Genomic DNA, 17,876 nt, shown 5'->3' on the forward strand with positions numbered 1-17,876 from the left:
AGATAGGGGAATCCATCCATTAATTTTCTGTACCACTTATCCTATACAGGGGAGCTTGTAGCCTATCCCAAGAAACCCAAGGCACAAGCAATGGACACCCTGGATGGGGTGCCAACCCACTGCAGGGCACATTCACACATGTTCCCACACCCATTCAGACATTACAGATAATTTGGGAATGCCAATCAGCGTACAGTGCTTGTCTTTGAACTGGGGGGTACTGGGGAGATAGCCTAGGATAGCCTAGGCCAGCCTAGGCCATCTTTATGTAGAGCAACAATTCTTTCTTTTTTTTCAGATCCTCAGAGTGTTCTTTGCCATGAGGTGCCATGTTGAACTTCTAGTGAAGAGTATGAGGGAGTGTGAGAGCAATGACACCAAATTTAACACACCTGCTCCCCATTCACACCTGAGACCTTGTAACACTAACAAGTCACATGACACCGGGGAGGGAAAATGGCTAATTGGGCCCAATTTGGACATTTTCACTTAGGGGTGTACTTACATTTGTTGCCAGCGGTTTAGACATTAATGGCTGTGTGTTGAGTTATTTTGAGGAGACAGCAAATTTACACTGTTACACAAGCTGTACACTCACTACTTTACATTATAGCAAAGTGTCATTTCTTCAGTGTTGTCACATGAAAAGATATAATCAAATATTTACAAAAATGAGAGGGGCGCACTCACTTTTGTGAGTGTGTGTGTGTGTGTGTGTGTGTGTGTGTGTGTGTGTATAAAAAATGTGTTTAGAGGACTTTGTTCCTCAGACATGTGACGATTTCTCCTATGTCTGATGGTGACTGAGGTCATGTTAGGAATAAAATTTAATGTTGATATAAACAGTAAACTGAAGAAAGTCATCGTCTCTGACTCCGAGTACCTGCTAATGCTAGCTTGTGTATGACGTTATGCGCTGTTGAGTAGGAAGCGGCTTATACTTCCGCTTAGTAAAAAAACCTGCTAGTGTTCCATTTGAGATGATATTACCTTTCTAAAATTCACACACTAGATGGTAGAGTACATGGTGCATAGTGTAAGTGTATAGTACGTAATTTGGGACACAACTTTAGTATTTACGCTCCAATGCGTGTTTTCTGAAGAGTAGTAAAGTAATGAGTAAACGTGCCATGCGCAGACCAACCAATCGATAATGAGATTCGTTGACAATGATTTTCATAATCGATTATTATCGATTTTATCGATTAGCTGTTGCAGCTCTAGCGTTAAATCACATGAGCAAAGTGCTTTGGGTGAAAGTGGTAGGTCTTCGAATATGGTATAAGCTGTTTTTTTGTTTTGTTTTGTTCCCTCACCATGTAACCCATAGTCTAATGTGGTGAAATCTGTAGGCCCATGTGTCTGTATCTGCAATACCACATTGACAAAACAATGACAAAATAAGAGATGAGGGGGGAAAAAAAGATGTGCATTTGTGTGCTCTAGGGAAATGCTGTCATACTGTTGGCAAGTGGAAGCAGTCTCATTAACTGAATGCATGTGTTTAGATAATGCATCTTCTCTTGACATATCCTGTAGGAGAGTCTTGTGATTGATACACCTCGTGTGCGGAAACAAACACGACACTACAACTCATTTGAGGATGATGAGCTGATGGAGTTCTCAGAGCTAGACAGTGACTCAGAGGAGCGTCCTTGTCGTTCACGACGCCTTGGCGAGCGCAACAAGCGATATCTTCGAGCAGAATGCTTCAGAGTGGAGAAGAACCTGCTTATATTCGGGTCAGTCTCTATCACACATGCTTACTACCTTCTCTTTGGATCCACATCTTCAAGTCAATAAATCTCCACATCTATATCAAGCACCAATACATAGAAATTATTCAACATGTGTACTTATAGCTGTCTAGTTTCAAGTAGGAATAGCTTCCCTTTATTAACGTTAAGTGTTATTTTAAGTCTTCATGTTCGCTAGCATTCTGAGTAGCACGAATAATTATGGAGATATTTTGACTTAGGAATACTGTGTCATACTTGCCAGTTATTCCAGTACAGTAATATGAAAATATTGGTGGGTCTTTGCCAAATCACTTACATAATCTTTCTACAGTAAAAACACTTTTTTCTACAAAAAAAGTTTAGCAGACCATTTGACATATTAGCCTTCTTAATATTCACTTGTAAGACAATATGTACTGCATAGATCTGCAGATACACTATAACATACATGGATGTATGCAGAGTTTTTGTGTTACCAGGCTAAAAAAAAATAAAACATTTTTTAGAGAATATCACAAAAATGCATTTGAAGATTTTTTTTAGATTATTGAAAATCCCACATGATATTTTAAAAGTTATTATAGAATATCTGATTAAAGATCTCTGTTTACTCTATGTTGTGGCATTTTGGAATTCTGTTTACATACTGAAAAAAGGTAAATTCATTTTAAAAATCCAAAACATTAAGCTTCCAATTTTAAGTTTTGCATTCATTCATTCACCTGGAGTCATTGTTTCAGTTAATGATAAGATATTGAGTGTGTGTTGAAGTGGTGTCCTATAAAATATGCATAGTGTAGTGTGGTTACTGACGGTCTGTGCGTTCTAAAGAAAGATCTATAAACTATATATCCTGATCAGATTTCAAAGGAGAATTGTAGAGATGGATGTAGCTGAAAAAGGCTTCCAATTAGGCTAGCGAGATTGTGTGCAATACACTGTCATCCTGTCGTGTCCTCTAACTATTGCTAATTGTATTGCTCATGGCTTTGGAGAAGGTGTCGTGGCCAGAAATACATAATGTGTACGTTACATTTTACAGGAAGTTGGTTACAAGTCAACTGTAGCTGTAGTTGCTAGTATTAATATTTAGTCAGTTTTTTTTCTGATTTAAATAATAGTTAACAAGGTCAGTAATCTTTGCGTAACTGAAACTAGAATTGTAAATAAACCTAATTTGGGGTCTTTGGGGGGCTGGTTGGGGGCACGTGGCTTAGTGGTTAGCACGTTTGCCTCGCACCTCTGAGGTTGGGTTGACTCGAATCTCGCTTTCGCCCTGCATGCGTGGAGCCTGCATCTTTTCCCTGTGCATCGGGGGTTTTCTCCAGGTACTCTGATTTCCTCCTCCAGTCCAAACACATGCGCTGTAGGCTGATTGGCACTTCCAAATTGTCCGTAGTGTGTGAATGGGTGTGCAATTCTAACCCGTGATGGGTTGACACCCCAGAATCCACACAGCTGACACTGAGATGGACGACCCCCCAATGCTCAGATTTTGAAAGAGTACCAAAAGGAGTTTTGTAATATTGATTCCAAACTCCATCTGTATCAGAGATAAGGGTTAAGGAAAGCAGACACACCCCCCCCCCGCCGGGAGTGACTTTTTTTAAGGAAGACATTTAACTTAATATCAAAAGAAACGTATGGTACCCTTATTTGTGCAGGATACTTGTTTATGTTTATAAACATATTGTTTATGATACTTCGTTAGATACAACAACCCAGACAAGGAGAAATAGTCCTGTAGAAAAAAAAAAGTGAATAGATTGATAGATACATGGCAGGACTTAGATAGATCAGACTTGGAATTTACCTTTCATTCTCACTGAATGAAATCCACACAGCTTCTTTCATGCATTTGTCTGGGGGTCAGTCTTACCCTCGGCTCAGCACATGAAAATTCCTCCAATAGTTTTCCAGGGAAGAAGCTTGATGGTTTTTTAAACATTTCCTTTGGATTTGGTGATGCCTTTGGATTTGCTTTTGGTAAAAGCAGAGGGTTCCAAAGGGAACATGCACTTTCTCAAATCTTCAATAGTTTGTGAAGCATTGTGAAAGGTGACCGTGCCTGTGTTGAGATGGACATGCATCTTAGATACTGGAAGTTTGGAAGCATATACCTTTGTCTTTTAGTACTGTTGATAGAGGCATATTCCTTTCTCTTTTTCTGCACATCCTCAACATAGTCATGGTCAGAATACACTCATTTACTTTCCACATTGATCACCTTTTTTCAAGAAACCTGTAGGATTTTCTCTTTGACTGAAACCTGGAGAAACCGAACCCCAATTGAACATGTACGCTGATTACAAAGCAACTGAGAGAGTGTATTTAATTCTTATGTCCCATGCTTCCATCTCCGCCATTCTTTCTTCCATCTCACCTAAGCACTTCACAGCATTGTCAATTTGTTTGGTAGTGTCCTGAATCCTCTGAAGAATTTTGGATGCCAGGTCATCCAGTTGCTTTTTAATTTCCACATTGAAACACTCACCGAATTCAGCAAGCTCTCTCTTCACCTCAGAAGAGAGAGCAAATTGAGCCCGTGCAAAAATGAACCTAATGTAGCAGGTCCTTCATGGTTAAAATTAGACACATGCCTCATTTGTAGGGATAGTAAAGTCCTCGGGACTGAGTACCGCATCATTGTGTAGACGCAAACTGCTTTCATGAGCAAGTCCGAAGTCAACCTTTCTCCAATTCTCATAGCTCTCCCGAGAAAACACACTCGAACTCACACCACTGAAACAAACACCTGCAACAAATTTGAACGCTTCTCTCATCTACTACATCTGCAGGAAAGCACCATGTGCTGTCATGAATAATTAAGAGACAGCATCTTCTCATAGGATAAGAACACGCAGGCTCATGAATAATTTTGAGACCCTGATAAGTCATCGAAGTACTATAGTACATTGTCACCTCACCGCCTGTGACCGAGATTTTAAACCAGGAAAAACAAAAATAGTCGAAAAAAGCTGAAAATTACCAGCTTTCTCCTACAATTAAAATGAACAGGTGCTAAGATTGTCTTTTATGATGTCCGATAAGAACACCTCTGTTAAAATCTCCGAAAATGTAGTTTAGTGTTTCATGATGCTTTAACACATCTAGATTTAAATATCAGGAAATAAATGCTGAAATTCTGATCTGTTGTCTCATATTTACCTTTTAAGCTTTGTATCTCAAAGCCAAATGTCTTCAGTGTATAGCGAAAACAACTGAATTGGCCTTGCTGTTCCAGTACTTTCAGAGGGGACTGTATGTAAACTCTCAAATAATGCTGAGGTTAGGAGTCCATCCATCCATTTTCCTGCTGCTTATTCTACACCGGGTCATGGGGAGCCTGGAGCCAATCGCTGGGAACTCCGGGCACAGCTTGGGAGACACACTGGACGGGGTGCCAACCCATTCTAGGGCACAATCACACACACACACACACACTGTGAACAATTTGGAAATGCTACACACCTCATTAGCAAAGGGAACACCAGACACTAGATATGAGAGGGATATAAATGACAGGTTCCACCTACACTCCCTAAGCAGATTCTCATCACTGGCACCCAATTTGGACATTTTCTAATTTTATGGATTTGAAGGTGTCATAAATGAATGGGTGTACTTACTTTTTCCATGTGTCTGATGTGTTTTTTGTTCATTTAAATTGCAAAAATTACTACAAAATGTCAATTTTATGTCATTTGATAGTGTATCAACTTTATTACTAGGCACTGTTTCAAAGAGGATCAAATGTATGTTTGTCCAAATATGTCAAAAAAGCCAACAATTTCCATGGGGTGTACTTATTTTTTAACATGATTATATTTTAAGTTGTATTACATTCGACACTAGCAAAAGACCACTGTGCTTCTTTAGTCTGCATTTTCTATCTCACAGTTGTTTTCAGGTATGGAAAGAGGATTGATAGGGGAGTAAGCATTAAAATATATTTAAATACTGAATGTATTAGCACAGTTTGTTTTACATTTCTATTTGGCAATTTTAAATAAGCTATTTGTGTTTCTTTTGTTTTTATTGCACTTCTCTTGGCTTTCTGTGTTCAGCTTAGAAATGGTGGTGCTAGAAAAATATTTGTAACTCAGTAAGTCACACTGGATCAGCTATTTTTAGAATTCACTTAAAACCCTCGTTTTCAACCATTTTGATAGGTATTTTTGAGTGCCGCTTTCAGACATGAATTTTACTGTTCAACTTTGATATAGGCTGCACAGGTGCTTAGTGGTTAACACATTCACCTCACACCTCCTGATTTGAGGGTTCGATTTGGCCCTATGTATGTGCGAAGTTTGCATGTTCTCCGTGTGAGTTTGGCATGGCTGATGAGCATAACAAGTAGCCCAGAATGTAGTTACTTCTAGGTAAACTAACAGCCTTCCAGCTCTGCTAAAATCAGTGATTCAGCAACTGAGGTTGTACAACTTGTACTCATGCCCTTCAACAGAGCCCAAGGACCTGCCATCCTCCCCATTCCTGATCAGAGGAACACAAAGTTGTCTACAGCCACATCGTGGCTGATAATAACCTTGCAGTTGATCTATCATATTAAGTCAGCTCAGACCTCAGAACGGTATGAAGAAGGGTCTGTGTTGGCCCTTGCTAGCTTTCAGGTGCCACTGACGGGCGCTGAACTAATCATGGCAGCCGCTGTAAACATTGTGGTCCGAGTAGGATAGGATGGTGCTACACAGCACAGAATACCCTCTTTTGTACAACACTAGTAGCAGCAGAACTTACCATGGCACATTGATTGCTGAACAATGGCATGTGTTCTGGCTAACATGGAGGATTATGAGCAGGTCAGGCTAGATGCCCAGCCTCTACCTTAAAACATACCATATAACCTAACCCCTACCTGATAACTCCCAAGCTTTCCTCTCATTCTGAACCAGTGCCAACTGAGAAGAAAGTATCAGGGAAAAGGTCTGTATGACAGCAGTATTTATTGCAAATACTGTGTTGTACTTTACTGCATCACTGGTTGGAATGGTGTGTGTGTGTGTGTGTGTGTGTGTGTGTGTGTGTGTGTGTGTGTGTGTGTGTGTGTGTGTGTGTGTGTGTGTGTGTTCAAAAACAAATATTCAAGTGATACTCACTGATCCTGACAGGGCTGATAGAATCACAGTTACACTTTTTCTGTTTGCAATAATAGTCAACAAACATAGTGATTTTTAAACAGTATGCATGTGTTTTAAGTTTTTATTTTCTTTGTTAACAAAGCCTCTGAATTTGGTATTCCTGTTTTAAACATTTTTAATATTCAAACTGTATGTATAGGTGGGGGCGGTGGAAGGACATACTGAATCATGGACGTTTTAAGTGGCACCTTACAGAAAGAGATGTGGAAGTCCTGTGCAGAGCACTGCTTGCCTACTGTGTACGTCACTACAGAGGTGACGACAAGATCAAAAGCTTCATCTGGGACTTAATCACACCCACCAAGGATGGGCACAATCAAGCACTCCATAACCACTCAGGTAATAACCAACTTTTTTATCCAGTTTGTTGAATGTATTGAATGTAGAGCCTTGTATGGAACAATATGATACAATATGCTTTATCTTTATGTCCTAAAATATAAATGTTTGCAATGACCATATCAGTTTCTGTAAAAACCTGATTTAAAAACCTGGTGGTTTGAATAGAAGAAGGGACAAACCATATGCACAAACCAAAGAATATAACAGTGATTTAAAATGTTCTGCATGGATGTGTGGACCAAATGAAAATGCAGTACTTAATGTTTTTGTATGTTTTGCAAAAATAGAAAAATAATTCAAATATGTTGTCACTGAATTGAGACTTTGTTTATGTGCAGGACTGTCTGTTCCTGTACCCCGGGGACGCAAGGGTAAGAAACTAAAGAACCAGTTAAGTCCTCCTGAGCTAAAGAATGCTGACTGGCTAGTCCACTGTAACCCCGAAGTAGTACTCCAGGATGACAGCTACAAGAAACACCTCAAACAGCACTGTAACAAGTGAGACCCCTCAAAACAATTCAATTCAGATCAGTTTTATTTGTATAGCTTTTAACAATGGACATTGGCCCAAAGCAGCTTTGCAGACATACATAGATATAGATTTTAAATGTATGAATTTATCCCTAATGAGCAAGCCAGAGGTGATGGTGGCAGGGAAAAACTCCCATGAAATGAGGAAGAAAATATGAGAGGAGCAAGACTCAAAAGGGAACCCATCCTCTTCTGGGTGACACCGGATAGTGCAATTATAAATAAATTTCTTCTGTAACCGTGCACTACATGGTCAAATCGTGAAATTCTGTAACCAGGAAATTCATTACAGTTTTTAAACAAAGTCTGTTTTGTTGATCTTATCCACTGTTCACTGATGGAGATTTGAGTGCAAAACTATTTGTGGCAGTTGCAGTCCTAAAACCATCATAGCATAACTGTTCATATGAATTGAGGTCCAAAGCCATCATTATGGTTTTTAAGTGGTATCATCCTCAGAAATCTCAGTGATATGCACCATGTGGGGCCATCCTTAGCAGCAGCATATGACTTCCAGTAAATGAGAACTCCAACCAGAAATAGGGCATCAGGATGGATCTGGCAGGTCTGGAAACAGAAGGGGCCAGGATCATTGGTATCTCAGAGTAATGTGTAGCGAGAGAGAGAGGGAGAGATTATTAAGTACGCTTATTGTCCTGTAATGGTTAAGGACCATGTACTGTCCAAGCAGGGACTCCAGCAAGACTAGCTATGACAGCATAACTAAAATGGAGAGCCAGAAGGTAACACAGACATGAGGGTGCCCCTGGGACATAAGGCATCCAGCAGTTCCACGATTTAGTGCTTTGTAGGTCAATAGTAGAATTTTATAATCAATGCAAAATCTTACTGAGAGCCAAAGCAGTGTGAATAAATAGGGGTTTTATGGTCATATCTTCTGGTTCTATCTGGTAAGGATTCTTGGAGCTGCATTCTGGACTAACTGGAGAAAACATGTTATATTTGAAATGAATGCATAGATTAAAAGCAAAAAAGTTTTGGACATAGGCAAGAAAATGTGACTAGCTAGATATTAAAGGGAAAGGGCTTTCTTATGGCATGCTATCAAAATAGTTTACCGACATGTGATTTGGAGACTGGTCACCCCAAGTTGTTACCACCATCTGCAATTCTGCAACCTTGGCTATGCAGATATTTATTTATTTTTTGCTTCTCCTTTGTATCCTTTTTCATGCAGGATTGTAACAGCTTCAGTTGTTTTAAAAACTTTTGTCTTTTTTCATTTGTGTATTCTCAACTCTTCCCTGTGTTGTTGAATGACTAAGGGAATACTGTATGGCCTCTGTGCCAAATTACTATTTATAACCCAGCTAAACAGGAACTCATAGATGACTCATGAACTTTGAAACTTAAAAAAAAAAAAAAAAAAAAGTCAAGTAAAATGAAAAGTAAATCTAACAGTAAAAAGTTTAAAAGGTTTTCTTGGAATAAATTTATTCAATTCCATTTTATTTAGGTAGCAACCCACCCTGGATAGGATAGACAGAGACGTAAACAGAGACATAGCAAAGAAAATTATTATTATTACTATTACTATTACTATTATTATTAAGCTTAGCAATAGCAAACAACTTGCAATCCATGAACAATCTTCATTGGTGGATGTCTGAAGAATATTTTCAGTCATGAAGACTGAAAAACAGAATCCACAGTGTAAGTGTAGATATATATGATAAAACCCCAGCATGACCACAGATGGTAAAATTCAAACCAAAACTATGTCTGTCTATAGGGTACTGCTGAGGGTGCGGATGCTGTATTACCTTAAAGCAGAGGTACTCGGGGAGGCTGCCAATCAGGCTCTAGAAGGAGTCTCATCCAGGTACCGTGTTTGCCAGCCTATGTTTTCCACATTAAAAAAAATAATAAAAATTGTCAAGCAACTATGTAAACTGTCAGTGGTTCACCAAAAAAGTTTGTCTAATCAGTAGCTTAGCTATGCTTTTACTAACTGGTTGTGATTCACTGTTCGCTTTTTCTTATTTTTTTTTATTACTTAAATCTTACATTTTGTGTAGTAAATTAGAGGTGGCCCTGCCAGAAGTTGACTACATGGAAATCCCTACTGGTTGGTGGGATGCAGAGGCAGATAAGTCTCTGCTTATTGGAGTACACAAACATGGTAGGTACTACTGAATTATAATGAATAACTAGTAACATTTTTTTACATTAATCATTTTTATGTTGTCTTTAACTGGTGTATGTCCTCTTTTAGGGTATGAGAGGTACAATGCCATGCGTGCAGATCCTCAGCTCTGTTTCTTAGAGCGGGTGGGAATGCCAGATGTCATCGCACTTACAGCAGAGCAGAGTGGTGCTGAGGTTGCCCCCGATGTACATGACAGGTAAATTATGCTTGACAACAATAGTAGGTGTTGTATTTTAGGTGGCCAGTTGCTTTTGGAACAATTCATTCAAATAACAAATTAATTCATATGAACATTTTATTTTGGTTGAATTACATTGACTTCATACTTTGTAATTTGTAGTAGCTGCCAGAATATGCTTCATTTGATTCATTGTTTTACAGTGTAAGTAAGAGCGATGATATAAAAGAAGAAGTAGATGGTAAGCCAGAGGGAATGGAAGACAAAGAAAAGCAAAAGGTGATGAATAAATGTCAGGTGAACAATATTTTTGGAAAGTTGTAGGTTAAATGGCATAAATTTTAATGTTGTAACATCTAATATGCTTCCTTCAAAGCAGACAAACTCTTTCTCAGAGGACACAGAGAAACATGACAGTTCTCTTGGAGGTAGGTTTTTTTGAGAACTGTATGAAAGATTTTTGCTGGGCATATTAACATGTTAAATATAAATACATATCTAATTTGTCTTAGGGGTTGCATAGACTAGTCGACTAATACATTCACTAATTGCTGCTGTGGGGCACTGTGGACAGCGAGGCAGATGGTAAGGAAATGCAGACAGACAGTAAAGTAAAAAAAAAAAAAAAAACAGGTTAACTGTACTTTTTTTTTTAGTGTAAAAACATTTCACATTGTGCGGAACTGTTGCCTTAATGGAAAGTTGTCATTTTGATGTTAAATTCCATGAAGTATAGAGATGTGTGCAAGACTGTTTTTAATCCTGCACCCACCTGCCCCTGAAAGAAATTGCTCTACTGTTAGATTTGTTGTCCTTTAAATCTAAATACATTTAAATAAAATCTTTGCACTGTGGCAGAGTGAATGTGCACTCTGCCAAAGAGTGTTTTCAGTGCAGTGGGTTGCATGTCACTAGCCAATCCCACTCAGCTAGTTTAGAGCGGTGCTGTAGCTAGCTCACAGAGGCCGATTCACACTCACTTTCACTGCTAAGGCTGGATCTGAACATGGCAGAAAAACCTCACAGATGCTGCTGTAGAAATAGCATCCTCCATCCAAGTAAGGCTGACCACTGAGTTACTTATTCTTTTGTTTGCAATTTATTGCACAGATTTATGAACTTTTATTGTTGACAGTGTAGCCTCAAAGAAGCTGGTAATTTGTAGCCTGTGACTCTTGATTGAAGTGTGGTTTGATGCCTTCTTTGCTACACTAATTAAAGAGCCTAAAAATAGCAATGTCCTGAATATTTATTTATTTATTTATTTATTTATTTATTTATTTTATTTTGTATTTTCTGAATTACTGGTCGACTAGTACAAATTAAGTCATGCAACCCCTAGTGTGACATTATTATGCATCACTGATATTTAGGTATGTGCTATTGTCACAGAAGCAATGTGTTTTTGGTGTAGTGACTCGTCCGGACGGATTATCTGAGGAGGTAGTGGAGCAAGGTCAGGCACTATGGCCAACAGCATCTGCTCTTACAGCAAGATTACGACGACTTATTACTGCCTATCAGCGCTACACACGCCGTGAACCATTTCGTCATGAAATTCTTGGGCAAGAGGGCATTGGTCCTGTTGCCTGGCAACTGGGTGAGGAGCTACGACGCTGTATGACAAATTCTGATCCACTTTTCCTTGAGTGGCAAAGAAGGTGAGCCATGTCAGGATTTGTTTGTTGTTACATATTAATTTAACAGTTTGGGGTGTTACAGCAACATGTCCTCTTATTTCAGAGACTGTATCTACAGTACAGTTTAGTATTATTTCACCCAGTGGAGCGCACACATACATACATACATACATACATACATACATACATACATACGTACATGTACACAGGACTTCCACGTCTCTTTCTGTAAGGTGCTACTTAAAACGCCCATCTACATAATGTGTGGGGGGGAGTGTGTGTGTGTGTGTGTGTGTGTATATATGTGTGTATATATATATATATATATATATATATATATATATATATATATATATATATATATATATATATATATATATATATATATATATATATATATAAAATGTGTATATGTCTTTCAATTAAATTTCATTGTATAGTGCTTTTTACAATAGACATTGTCTCAAAGCAATCCATTGTTACACAGATGAGGACGGGTTCCCTTCTGAGTCTGGTTCCTCTCAAGTTTTCTTCCTCTTAACATCTTGGAGTTTTTCCTTGCCACCAGCTCGCTCAATAGGGATAAATTCGCACATTTAAAATCTGTATACCGTGTTATATGTTTCTGTAAAGCTGCTTTGAGACACAGATTTTAAATGTGCGAATTTATCCCTATTGAGCAAGCCGGTGGCAAGGAAAAGCCTCAGATCAAAAGTGCTGGCTGTGCATTCAATATGATTTAATTTTATGTTAATTAGGTTACGAAGATAGACTTTCCGAGATTTTCTATATATTTGTATAGCTCGGGGAACAGACACAGTCTCTATAGTATGTATTACCTTTGCCGGATTTTTAATTGAACATTGATTATACTGAATGTTGTCATTATTGGAAGATGTACTTACAGTAGGCAGTCACTTGGAGTGTAGCCCCTTGGAAATGTTGTCTGAAAGCAGTTCCGCTCCAAGGCTGCTGGGGTGCAGGCCATCAGGACGAAACAACCTAGGACGCTCCCAGAACAGATTCCAGTTATTGACAAACACCAGATTCTGCTCATTACACCAAGAAACTAATCAATCATTTAATGCTAGAAGTCTACTGAACTTTTCTGCTCCACGTCTGTATGTGGGAAGAGGTCCAGAGACAATGATCTTCGCGGTGGGTGATCTGCCTCGTACCGTCTCGATCAGGCTGGAGAAGTCCCTCTTCAGTACCTCCGTCTGCCGCAGCCTAGTGTCGTTCGTCCCCGCGTGCAGCACAACCGCTCCAATGCGCTCGTCCTTCTTCAGGATCCCGGATACCTGCACAGTGACATCAAGGACACAAGCACCAGAAAAACAGTGTGTGCGCACCTTACCTTTAGATGAGGCTACACGGATGTTCCGCACAATGGAGTCCCCAACGATCACAGCGTTGGGTCTGGTCTGGCGGAGAGGGGCGAAGCGGTTCCTGGTTGGAATCTCGAACAGCGGAGGTGGAGAGGGTCCAGCCCGCGCCTTTCGCCGCTGGTTCACCCAAGGCCCGAGGTATGTTGGCGCCGGCGTGACTGAGACCACAGCTGGGAAAGTCCTAGGTGCACGGTCCCTGCACAGAGAAACACATGGCGTAGAGGGGCTGGGAGTGGAAATACCACGCTGTGTGCTTACCTTGGATATGTGGGCAGAGGCACAAGATGTTTCCAGCGCAGTTTGTTGCTCCAGCAGCTGGGCCTGCTTGTCGAGTAGGCTGCGGATCTGCTTCTCCACATCCTCCAGTTCCAGCCGCACCATGTGAAGCTCGAGCGAGTCCTCATCTGCACTCAAAACCGGAGAGACAGCAGACATATTTGTTTTTTGTTTTTTTTTTAAACAGAACAGCGGTAAGTGAGTAATGTGAAATGTAAACAAGGATAGCGGTAGGTGATGCTACGGGCTACCAATGAAGTTTGGAGGTGAAGCATCATGGTGTGGGGGCTGTTTTTCATTACATGGTACTGGCAGACTTCATATAATTGAAGGAATGATGAATGGAGCCCTTTACCGGGAGAAGAGTGGGTGGACCCTCCAGCAGTACAACAGTACAGCAATACTTTTTTCCCTCATTAAAATGCAAATTAATTTATAAAATTTTTGACATGCGTTTTTCTGGATTTTTTTGTTGTTATTCTGTCTCTCACTGTTCAAATACAACTACCATTAAAATTATAGACTGATCATTTCTTTGTCAGTGGGCAAACGTACAAAATCAGCAGGGGATCAAATACTTTTTTCCCCTCACTGTGTGTGTGTGTATATATATATATATATATATATATATATATATATATATATATGTATATATATATATATATATATATATATATATATATATATATATATATATATATATATATATATGTATATGTATATATATATATATATATGTATATGTATATATATATATATATATATATATATATATATATATATATATATATATATATATATATATATGTATATATATATATATATATATATATATGTATATGTATATATATATATATATATATATATATATATATATATATATATATGTATATGTATATATATATATATATATATATATATATATATATATATATATATATATATATAATATTTAGACCAATGAGCAATTCCATGTTCATAAATATAAATGTGAACAACATTTACACATTTAAGTAAGTCTGTGCTTACTTGGTTAAACAAGTTCCCATAGTATCATCCTCCAGTGATGGTAAAAAAAATTTTTTTTTTAAAAATCACTTGGTGCTGATTATAAAAAATTTGTTCATATTGTTTTCACTGCTAAGAAAAAATCTCAACAAGAATCCTTGTAATCTACTAAGTACTAATGTCCTAATTAAAAACAAACAACGATTTGGCATAAGAGAAGAACAACAATGAAATCGTCAGGCCAAATTACACCTTTTCAATAAACAGCCACTGCATGCTACTTACACTACACGTGCTTCCTTACTCCTCGCATTCCAGAGATCCATTATTCTTATTGTCTTTGTGTCATTCCTGCATAATCATGTCATTAAGTCCTTTTTCTGGTTTTGTCCATAACCAAGTCAAATCAGCTATTTAAAGGGACACTTGAAAGTGCTGCACTTGCATCCATTATATTATTTATAAACAAAGAAACCATTTTCTGCTTACAGTGTTTTTGGAGCCATAACATTAGCCAAGAAAATAAGACTAGTAATTACTCAAATTAGTGTTAGTGTTAGTAAAAGTTTTTTAAAGCTGATTTAAACTGAATTAATTTGTCCCACACTTTCATGGTGTGTTCATGTTACAGGTGGACACGCCGTGAACAGGCTGATTTCTACCGTACTGTGTCCTCATTCGGGGTGGTATATGACCCAGAGAAGAAGGTTTTTGACTGGCGCCAGTTCCGTATCTTTGCTCGTTTAGAGAGAAAAACAGATGAAAGTTTGGAGAGATATTTTTGGAGCTTTGTGTCTATGTGTCGTACTGCCTGCAGGCTGCCCCCAAGGAAAGATGAAGGTAAAGATGGATGGATGAAAGAGTGACATGTTGAATGGGTTAGTTTTGTTACTTAAACTATATTTCTGACTATATATGTTTTCCACTGTAGGTCTGGTTGACCCCACTCTATGTATAGAACCCATTACTGAAGAACGAGCTGCTCGTACATTGTACCGCATTGAGCTCATGCGAAAGGTTCGTGAGCAGGTGTTGAATCACCCACTCCTAGAGGAGCGGCTGAAGCTGTGTCGTCCTAGTCTTTACTTGCCTGTTTGGTGGGAATGTGGCAAACATGACCGTGATCTTCTCAACGGTGTAGCCAAGCATGGCCTTAGCCGCACTGACTTCTACATATTGAATGATTCACATTTGTCTTTCTTGGAGACCTACCGTAACTACGTCCAGAAAGAAAACCATGGCAACCCAGTGTCAAGCTTGCCCCCTCAACACTGCTATCTGGGTCACTGCCATTCTCCTCAACCCACAGAGTATCATCATACCCTCTTTCACTCCACACAAATACACCAGCACATGCATGCACATGGACACCACCAAGCCTCAGAAGTAGCAGCAGCATCGGAATCAGAAAGCACTTTAACTATGCCTGCAAACTCCAGGGAAAGCTTCTTGGATTGCCCCACAATTAATGACTCTTTGGATCTTGGGTCTTTACAGCATGAAGGCTTGGCCTCTGGCTCCCTTCATAGCAAAACTAGCAAAGAGCCCTTCAATGGATTTCCCTTTAATTCCACCTCAGCTGGTCAGAGTATGTTAAATTCATATGATGTACAAGGGACACAAGGAGACATGACTGACTCTATAGATGGGAAACTTCGAAATGACGTTCTTGTGGGAGAACAGGGGTCTTCAGAGGAGACTGGGTTAATGGCCCCTTCAGTGGAACTAAATGAACTTCAGACCCCTTGGGGAAGCTCAGATCATGCTGAAACAACTGATATTTTCAATGAAGGTGATCCTATTTTGGGGGAACCTTCACTGGAAACAGAATTCCTGGATCATGCTCAGTCTGAAGATGGACAGGAACGGGAGGATCCACTTACAGGCTGTTTAAGCATTCCCAGTTCTGACTCACAGAGTGACCATGTAGAACCACTAGCACCAAGCTTCATGTTGTTCAAGGATCTAAATACTGGAGAGACTTCCATGGAACAGCCAGATTTATCTGCCAGTCCACCTGAATATGTTGCTCCACAACCTCTTGCACTTTCAGATGTAGGTATTGACCAAGCAGGGTCCATTGGTGAAGAGCTAGAAACAAAGCTGTGTGATTCTGACATCATACATTGTAACCCTAGTTCAGAAGATCGAGCAGAACATGTGGAATATCAGTTTAAGAAAGAGGAAACTTCCGAAGGTGGCCATAGTAATTTGGAAACTGATCAGAAGCTAAAGGAAATTGAAAACAAAGCAAATAGTGTGCCCTCTTTAGAAACTTTGATGGAAAATCACTTGGAGCCCCTGAAGGTAGAGTGTGACATGCCAAGTGAGGATCACCTGAAGGATCATTGTCAAGTGTACTTGGAAGAATCTTGTGAAAAACTCCTAATGGAGCCAGATAAAGTGCCCTTAACAGAACCTTTTGATATACCATGCAAAGCAACCCTGGAGGAACTACTTGAAGGATCCTCCCATGATCCAAGTGAAAAATTGTTGGTAAAAGAAGCTTCTGGAAAACCCCTTGAAAATTCTTTAGAACTAGTAGAGAATAGTCCTGCCAACACCACAATCTCCTCCCACACTTTGCCTTCTTCATTTCCTTTGTTTACCACCTTTCCCACCCCAGCACCAGACCACTGTGTGTTCCCAGACCCTGAGGCTGACCATGACATAAAACAGGAGTTACTCTTGGGTTCAATAGAGTCAGAGGTCAAACCCAAACCCGACAGCACCACACTGACCCCACACCTGGAACAGGCTGCTGATATGGAAGTGAAGGTTGAGATGAAGGAAGGGGAAACAAAGACAACAGGTACAGTACATTTACCAATTCCTATATTCAGTTCTAGTCTTTATCTTGGATGTAGAGCCCAACCCGTTACCCAGTATCATTGTATCAATATATCGTGTTAATCTATTATTTGGCTAGGTATATTGCTATAATTATTTTTTACAGATTTAAGAGGACTATTCTTTCTTGGTAGTTCATCAAAAATGCAGAAAAAATATACATAGCAAGATAGATGTGGGGGTGATGATGGGAAATTCACATGCATGCAGTTTGATTATAATATACCTCCATATGTACTCACTGTCCACTTTATTAGACACATCAAAATGAAGAAAAAGTGTGATCTCTGTGATTCTAACCATGACATGGATGTTGGTATTAGATGAGCTGGTTTAAGTATTTCAGAAACTGCTGATCTCCTGGGATTTTCACACACTAGAATATACACAGAATAATGCGGGGGGAAAAAAACATTAGGTGAGCAACAGTTCTGTTGGTGGAAAGTCCCTTTGATAAGAGAGGTCAGATGAAAATGGCCAGTTTGGTTTGTAAATTAAATAATCACACTTTACCACTGTGGTGAGCAGAAAAGCATCTCACCATGCACAAAACAGCTAACCTTAAGGTGGATGGACTACAACAGAAGACCCCATT

The 17,876-nt window shown here is 39.2% G+C and overlaps 2 protein-coding genes across 8 annotated transcripts in view; both read left to right on the forward strand.

The window, feature by feature from the left end:
* atg3 (autophagy related 3) overlaps positions 1-17,876 on the forward strand; it is a gene marked incomplete in the record, with an annotated part of 729,311 nt that overhangs the window by 488,356 nt on the left and 223,079 nt on the right.
* chd6 (chromodomain helicase DNA binding protein 6) overlaps positions 1-17,876 on the forward strand; it is a 116,642-nt gene that overhangs the window by 75,777 nt on the left and 22,989 nt on the right. For 6 of the 7 annotated variants that reach the window (XM_053684457.1, XM_053684458.1, XM_053684462.1 and 3 more), the window contains exons 20-30: positions 1,540-1,742; positions 7,038-7,237; positions 7,579-7,738; positions 9,525-9,614; positions 9,811-9,914; positions 10,008-10,137; positions 10,323-10,398; positions 10,496-10,547; positions 11,534-11,780; positions 15,063-15,271; positions 15,363-17,243. In XM_053684457.1, coding sequence (XP_053540432.1) covers positions 1,540-1,742; positions 7,038-7,237; positions 7,579-7,738; positions 9,525-9,614; positions 9,811-9,914; positions 10,008-10,137; positions 10,323-10,398; positions 10,496-10,547; positions 11,534-11,780; positions 15,063-15,271; positions 15,363-17,243 — 3,352 coding nt within the window. The remainder of the gene's footprint in view (positions 1-1,539; positions 1,743-7,037; positions 7,238-7,578; positions 7,739-9,524; positions 9,615-9,810; positions 9,915-10,007; positions 10,138-10,322; positions 10,399-10,495; positions 10,548-11,533; positions 11,781-15,062; positions 15,272-15,362; positions 17,244-17,876) is intronic. The other variant, XM_053684461.1, reaches the window with a different exon arrangement.

The sequence above is a fragment of the Ictalurus punctatus genome, chromosome 12 (genome assembly GCF_001660625.3).
Source record: "Ictalurus punctatus breed USDA103 chromosome 12, Coco_2.0, whole genome shotgun sequence".
NCBI classification, from domain to species: domain Eukaryota; kingdom Metazoa; phylum Chordata; class Actinopteri; order Siluriformes; family Ictaluridae; genus Ictalurus; species Ictalurus punctatus.